The 8,677-nt window shown below is 36.7% G+C and overlaps 1 protein-coding gene across 1 annotated transcript in view; it reads right to left on the reverse strand.

Annotated features, from left to right (window-relative positions):
* The window catches only part of LOC119834021 (early growth response protein 3), a 35,098-nt gene extending 29,776 nt beyond the window's left edge, over positions 1-5,322 (reverse strand). The window contains exon 1 of the mRNA XM_038358298.1: positions 4,823-5,322. Coding sequence (XP_038214226.1) covers positions 4,823-5,105 — 283 coding nt within the window. The 5' untranslated portion in view covers positions 5,106-5,322. The remainder of the gene's footprint in view (positions 1-4,822) is intronic.
* Positions 5,323-8,677: the final 3,355 nt, after the last annotated feature.

Below are 8,677 nucleotides of genomic sequence, written 5' to 3' on the forward strand. Positions count from 1 at the left end.
ACTGTCCATAGTCTGATAACAGATAAAACTTATTTTTAGTACATATGAAAGTACGCCTGTTAAAACGCTTATAGACTGTGTGTATTGTATTGAACAGTGAGCTATAAAACAGAATATTAAATACAAGAAGAATTTATCTAGATTATTTGCAACCTACACGTCTTTGCAAACTAAGAAAGGCGTAAATCACAACACAATCGAAATAGAAAATCCCGTTTGACCTAACCTTATTGGCTGATAATTTTGTACAGCGCTTTCGCGAAAGAGAAAATATTTATCGTTTGTACGCTAGAACCAATCACACGCTAGGAGTTTTTCAGAACTCCACCTCTTTTCAAGCACTAATAGCTAGCTAATAAAAGATTAACTTTGTGTTGGACGACTCTTATGTTGGACTAAAGTAGGTTTCGTTTATATTTAGACGATTGGTTTGTGAGAGGGTACGTGTTCTTGTATTATATTGATTTGTAGGTACGGTAAATAAATAAATAAAAATGGTTTCCTGATTTTACTGCGCTGGAGTGATTATATCTCAAAAATTCAAGACACTAATTCCATTACTTTAAAGGACATATGCTAAGTAAAACCGACACAGCTGGAGAGAGATCAAGCGCAAGATAGATAGGATAGATAGAATAGATAGGATAGAGAGAATAGATAGATAGAAGGTTAGAAGGTATAATAAGAGTTCAGGGGGTTAAGTTTGTAAGTATTTTAGTGAAATGTCAAACTATTATGATTCAATCCAATTGTAGCCTACGAAAATATCCCATGAGGTCAGTTGTTGCATCTAATTTTTATTAATTCCTGACATGAAATTACCAGTATAATTCATATAATGTCTGCAATAAAATTTCGTGTGTATAAAACGAGATCACATGATGTCAAAACACGATAAATATTGAGCTGGCTGTTTAACATAGTAAAAATATTTTGTGTTTTTAAATGCTGACATTACATTTGGGTGTATGAAAAAATCCGTAAAAAAACACAAAGAAAATTGCACTTCTAGCAGAAAATATTCGGTTTCAAGTTAAATAATGAGTAGATAATTTTTTAGGTTAGGTTAGTTTTAATTATCAATTGAGCGAGTTCATAAACCGTTATTTTTATTGTACAAAGAAGCAGAAATCGTTGGTCCAACATAAAATGAACTTGCTTTCCTCAGTCGAAGTATGTGAAACAGTCATTTTGCGAAGGGTCAATCGCAACTGGGCGATATTTATACCTATCCAATGAATTAATTTTGAACATTTTACGCGAAAATGTTCGTTTAACGAACAGCAAACATCTTTCACTAGTTGCAAAAACCATTTGTCAAGTACATATATGCTTAAAGTCAAATGAATTAGTTTTTCATAGCAGTCGTTCCTCGCACTTGGAACTATGGATCATAAATAAATAGACTACCGTGTTAAATCATTCTGATTTGAACCAATAGAGATATAATTGAAGCATTTTCAAAAAGTATGGAGATATAGGGCCTTAATCTACGATGCTGCAGTTAGAATAAGATGGATTTCAATTAGTAAATTTAACGTTAAATTTTGGAGTAGTAGTAGGTACGAGTGTCTTTAATAAATACTCGAATATATTCTATGTGATGTAGTCGTATGTTAGGGGAATAAGAAATGTGAGGAAAATAGCAAGATTGAAGAGAAAGGAAATTTAGCTAACACGATTTTCCTTACGAAAAGGGCATCAATTTATGTAGTTATCCTTAAAATAGTTCGGTTTCCTTAGAAACTATAGGACAAGTTGAACATTTATTATTGATTTCCAATACAAGTATATTAAGTATATTTATAAAGCATTATTTTATTTTTTTGTTTTTTTTTCTGCTGAAGACTGCTAGCAATATCCCTTAAACATCAGACATTACCTTTCCCAACAGGTTGCCTGACAGAGATTGCTGTGTAGCAATATGGCCTTTTGTAAAAAATATTAGAGACAATTACTATGCATAAGGCTAACTTGCATATTTTTAAGAATCATAAGAAAATGAATAAATACATAAAATGATAGGACTGAATTAATATAAAACAACTGAGCAACAATAGTTCAATAAGATATCAATACTAAAGTCCAACGAATAAATCTCCGTATGATGGGGTAAATTTCAGATACTCATAGTAGGTATGTAATATACACATCACATATAATATTGCCTTTGCATTAATATGGACGATACATAAGCTTTTTATGAATTCATAAATAAGGCGAATACGAGTACCTGAGCGAGCGTGAGTACCTTCATATTATTTTAGACGTTTATAATATACTAGCTGCACCCCGCGGTTTCACCCGCGTAAATCCGTATCCCGAATGAATATCGGGATAAAACGTGTCCTATACGTTATTCCAGTTGTTCAGCTATTTACGTACTAAATTTAATTGCAATCGGTTCAGTAGTTTTTGCGTGAAAGGGCAACAAACACACACACATCCTTACAAACTTTCGCATTTATAATATTAGTAGGATATTATTTTTGTGTTTATATTGCTTCAAAATATAATTTTTAAAAATCTAATAACCCAGTTTCCGAACGTCTCCTTGGTACAGTGTTTAACGCGTAAGCAAGAGGGCATGGGTTAGATTCCCAGTTTGGCAACTCACAAAAAAAGTCTCGGTCTCACACAAAAAAGGTCATAGAGGGCTGATCACCTACTTGTCTATAAAGAAAATCGAAACTCAAAAAAGACTAGACGCACGGGGGTAGTACCACATCACATATATAACATCGGCGTGATATAGAATGCTATTGTGTTTCATACTGCGAGTGGGGTAGCCGGAGGCTCGTTTCCTTTACCTCACCAATTCCAATCTATTCCCTCTTTCCAATCGTCAATCCTTTCCTTATCCCTTTCCCTTAAAGACGGGCAGCGCATTTGCAGATGCAGTACACTAATGTTCATGGGCGTTGTTGATCGCTTACCATCAGGCGAACCACCAGCTCCAGCTCCAGGTCCAGTTGCGCGCTATGATATAAAAAAAAAACTTACTATTTTCATATCCTTGTGTTGAGATTTTTAGCAATCCTAGGCATTATATATACTAGGCATTATTATCAAAATAAAAAACGAGGAGGTTCTCTCTAAGTTCGATTGCATTTTTCTGATTTCGTTACTCGGTAACTCCGTGGATTATGACGTGATTCTTGTTGTGGTTATAAGAAATTATTGTCCTTTGGTCCCCTTTTTAGAATTTGGAGTGGTGAGTGTTCTTTGTAGACAATAATAATTAATAAAACTTAATAAAGTGAGCATAATATGTGCAATTAGTCTAGCCATTTGTTCATCGTTACTGTCGCTACAGCCGATACCATTCTGCACACACAGATTAACTCGTCCGGTGCAGATAACAATATGTGGAATGCTGATCAGGAATTTGTGAACTGCTTGTTCAGGTTTCTGGTATAAATGTGCATGTTACGTGGAATTTGAGTAAGTTCAGGATTTTTCTGAAGAATGTATGGAAATAAATAGAGAATTTGTTTTTGTTCTTCATATGAAGGTATTTCGCCTGCAGTGAACTTTAGGGTTAGGAATGTCTAATACGCTAAGGACATAAAAAAATGTACTAAAATTTTTGGTAGAATCCGTCCTACGTGGGTCCGGGAGTTGTCACCAAATAAGAAGACAAAAAACTGTTCATTTGTTTGTTGATTATTGATTAAAATTTTTATGCAAATTAATTGATGCATTATTTATTCAAGTAGTTAGGTGCTATATGTATGGAGGGGGGGGGGTTACGTACTAAATACCAATATGTTATACAAATGGTACAAGATACCATTTAAACTTCAAGAAGTTTCGAAAGCTAGCGTGCTGCGCAGTATAGAGATTGTATGTAAGAAGATATAGATATTCATACCATTCACCATACACGTGCTATTCTCGAATAATACTCGAATATAGCATCTCGAGGTAGGGATAGCACTAACCTCGTTAAGGTGATAATGATAAAAGGCATAATGATGTGTTCCTTATCTATTTAGGCATCTTTTCCTGTCACATTTGCTGTGAAACTGGTTTCGGTTGTACTGTTTTATAAGGTCTTAATTCAAGTATCTTATACCTTTAAACGAGCAATTCTTGTATATATATATATATATGTATATATATATACTTATATATATATGTAATTGGAATCTCGGAATCGGTTCCAACGATTTTCATGAAATTTAGTATACAGGGGGTTTCGGGGGCGATAAATCGATCTAGCTAGGAATTTTTTTTTAGAAAATGTCATATTCGTGTTTTATTCGTGTTTTTTTTTCCTGACATCTATTGGTGAATAATAATACTATTTTGCTTCGTAGATAGCTGGACAATTGAAATAATGTCATATTCGTGTTTTATTCGTTGTTTTTTTTTCCTGACATCTATTGGTAAATAAAAATACTATTTTGCTTCGTAGGTAGCTTGGCAACTGAAATAACACATAGGCACTTTTTATACCGATATTCCTACGGGATACGGTTACGCAGCACGCTTACGCGGTTTCAACCGCGGGTCACAGCTAGTCAATTTATAATACGTGCTTTTATTGGCGCGAATTTTATTCCGTATTACGTTTAACGTAGCGCGTTAAACTTTTGTGAAAATAATCCGTCTCTGAAAATAACATAAGCCTGCGACTTTAAAGTATTTACAAATATGCTTCAAAATTTTATGTATATTTAAACCATACCATAATATCAAGTTAAGCATACCCATAACCAGATTGCATTCATTGCAATTCCATAACTAAATTAGTTATATTTTGATAACGGCAGAAGTAAATTGGAACAAGCAAGTGACAGCAGTGTGGCGGCCTCACCGTGAGTAGCCGGCGTGAAGTACAAAGCGAACAGATCGTCGACGGAGGTAGTGGCGGCGGACGCGGGCGGCGCCGGCGACTGCACGTAGGGCTGCGGCTGCGCGAGCGGCGGCGGAGGGCCCCCGTAGTGCAGCCCGCTCGGCCCGGCCTCCACCAACAGCTGCATGTGCGAGATGTCGACAAACTCGTCGCCGTCCCGCCCCAACTCCTCGTCCTCCGGCCGGCGCATCGCGATCGCACAGAGCATCGCACGAGCGCATCCCCGCACTTGGCACACCACCATACGCACAGCCACACGCACACTTAACGATAATTGACGCGATCACAGATTATTACTATTTCTACTGTTAAATGAACACAGGTTTCGCACGCGCGTCGCGTCGCGCGGGTCACGCCGCATTGAGAGATCGGGGCGGCCGCCCCCGTGCGATGCGTGTTATCAATGGACGGCTCGCGGCAGCCACCCGCGTTCGGCGTTCATTCAGACGGCTGCGTTAATGGCGTTCGAGAGCCTCGCTCGGTTCGCCCACGTGCGCGGGAAAATGGCGCGAGGTACGAGCGTGAAAAGCGCGGGACGCACAATGAGGATAGCAGTTCGCGAGCGCGTGGGCACGGAGGCTCGCCGAGCGTCATCTACCACTTTCACCACTGAATCACTCCCGCCTTCGTACTATACCGTTTTGGTGTTGCCACAATTAGCCCGTGACGTCGCCGGCCCGGTCAGATAGCAGAGCAGTTACGTTATGCTTGGGCTAAAAATAAAATTGATCATATTCAAATCTACGTAACGCGACGATGCAGTACATCGTATTTCTATTTTTATAATGACATATTGACGTATGTATTTACGTAGGCATCGACTCATCAATTATGTTCGTAACGGCTTTTTCATGGTGTATGGACGTATTTCATTCTAGAACAATTCAGAAAGGAATTCCAAACATAAAACAGCAGGTTTGTATGATATAGCACACCTACCGCTCGGATTTACGTTTTAGAATCAGGTTCAATGGACGACCTAGCCCACGTTATTTGATATTTCAATACATTTTTCCATTAAACACCAATTAATTATTTCTCTTTGTTATCGCTATAATTTTTCCCCACGTCCAATACACGAGTACTGTAACACCGAAATAAGGAAAGGTCGTGAGCGTGAGCCGCCATTGCCGTTGCCATGCCAACCACCTGTTGATCTCGGAATCTCCGAATCGTCTAAATGTCAAAGTGCACGTGAGTAGGCTGGAAAATTGGGAAGCTTAAGATAAGGTGTGAGTGCACACACACCTTGGCGGCATTATTACTTGATAAATCATAAATACAAGGAACAAATAAATTACATTCATGATAAATGTATTTTATATTAAAAGTTATAACTTGAATGATTGTTAGCCAACACAATATTTATTTCTATCGCTGTTCTTGGTTATTCAATATCATTTTAGATTGTTTTTAGGGACATACAAAAATAGGTCATTCGTTAAACAAACAATTTTCGAATTGTTTTTAATTTTATAATAATAAAAAGTTTCTGTTGATTTTCAACACTTTTTAAAACTAATATGTTATTTACATAAAACATGACTAAAAAATGTATCCACAAATCAGTTAGCGCTTTCATAATCGACAGCACATAAAATTAATAAATATAAACACTTGCCTCATCTGAAAGAAATCTATTTTCATTGCCACCATGGTTAATAAATGTCATTTTTTGTTTTATATATTTCATTTAAAACGTGGAGTATCGTTAATCGACCGCCCACGGTCTACGATCGGCTAGCCCACTAATATCGGTATCGGACTGTTTCATTCAGTTACAAAGTTCATATGTCAGTATTGTGAAAATTGTGGAAATGATTCGAGCCGCCTACGGGTTTCCGGCGCCTACGAATCTGATTGCAAGAATAGGGCTGCGGGCTTTGAGAAATTAATTATTGTTATATGTATTTGTAGGGACTTATTTACGTTCTGTTAGAATTTACGTAAATAAAGGAATGTTGTGGAATTTTTTTATGTTATAGCGAGCAACTGAGCTTGTGGTTCGCCCGAGAACCATCGCCCATGAACATTGCAGAGGTAGTCCCACTGCGTTGCCTGCTGTGATGTGATGTTAAGGAAGGGATTGACGATGGAAATAAAAGAATGGACTGGCAAGGGTAAGGAAAGGATATGTGCCTCCTGGTACCCCACTAACCGAACGAAACACCTGCATGCTACTATTTCACGCCAGTCTTCGTGCATCGTGCGGGGGTGTAGCTCCATCAGAGCTGGCCCAATTCGAGTCAAAGCGTGCTCGATTTCCACACTCAAATAAAATATAAGAATGTTATAAACATTAACAAAAAAATGTTCTTAAAATCTGACTAAAACATTGTATCGTATACCCACGGTGGATTCCCTGGAACGTGGGAGCATTTGTCTACAAAATCACTCTCAACAATTGAAAATTAATTAAATGAAAACATTCACCCATCAAATTAAAGGGGACATTTTTGGAATTTTTTTTCCCAATTAAACCTATCGTAATGTCCACCTCAGAAAGGTTTCACCTGATCTCTTTAGGCAACCCTAGCTAGAAGCCTTTACACAGATATTTAACATCTATGTGGGTTTCATTTGGTGAAACAATTTTTAAAAATGTTACGTTAAATCACGTTACGCGAAGTTGCGTAGGAGTATTTACTTCTCGAAATCGTAATGAGTTTAACATTTAAGTAGATTAAGTAAACGAAGTTTATAACAACGCCCTCACATTGTCGCGTGCTGTTTTAAAGGTTTCATAATTTATTGTTCCCTTTTAACTGAAGGCAAATGGGAGGATTTGACATCAACCCATTGGGAAACATAAAAGCGATGCGAGCGACGATGTGCTTTTGCTATTGTTTATATGTCTTTTGTATACTTTGTTTTACGAAATATCATGTCATCGTGCATCGTATTTTTATAAAACTGTAAAGGATTTTCCAATGGTTATTCTTATTTGGATAAACAGTGAATTATGTTATTTTAATCTACAATTAATCTTAACACCATTTATACTTTTTCGCATATTATTCTCTATCTTTCCACCCGCGGCTTCGCCCGGCCTTCTGAGGGAGTCTCTACATAGTTCAGTAATCCGGCAATCCTGGGGTTTTCTATCTATATAGAACTATCCCATATCCCCGGGTCTGAATTGTATTTTATTAGTTTTTTTGTTATTCTAATTTTTAAGAAATTTTTTGATGTATAATTACGCTGACGCTCGTAAAACCCCTTTGGAGTCTGAATGGAAGTAAAATAATTTTACATTGACTTTGAAAGACACATATATTTCAATCCATTGCAAGTTCATCAATTCCAAACGAATAATTCAACAGGAAAGTATAGCTTCGAACCGCTGTTACAACAAAAAGCCAGATAAACATTAATGAGTAACCAACCAATTGAGCAAAGGATACTGATAAAATTAACATTCTAATAAGGCCAGGTTCAATAATTATGTTGAATCTGCGGGGGCGAAGAGGAAGGCTGTATATGGAGCGGTGCGCGTCACCGCCAAAATTATACTCTGATCACTTAGATATATCTGTACTTTTAAGGACAGATCGGAATAGAAAACTAGTGTCATAAAATTAAACTGCTTTTAATAAAGTGTTAACTGTTGGTAGATAAAAATATTCAATGTGTTATAAAGGTTTTTTGGATGTGATGTCATATTATTTTTACATTATTTTTGGTTGCATCTATTTTTAATTTAATAATTTAGTAAAGTGTTTATAATAATATTGTGATATATAATTATCTAATACAATTAAAATACTTCCGAAAGTCTTACGAAACCATGTTACAAATTAGTAGCAAGTATAAAAT

Source organism: Zerene cesonia, chromosome 18 (genome assembly GCF_012273895.1).
Source record: "Zerene cesonia ecotype Mississippi chromosome 18, Zerene_cesonia_1.1, whole genome shotgun sequence".
Lineage (NCBI taxonomy): Eukaryota > Metazoa > Arthropoda > Insecta > Lepidoptera > Pieridae > Zerene > Zerene cesonia.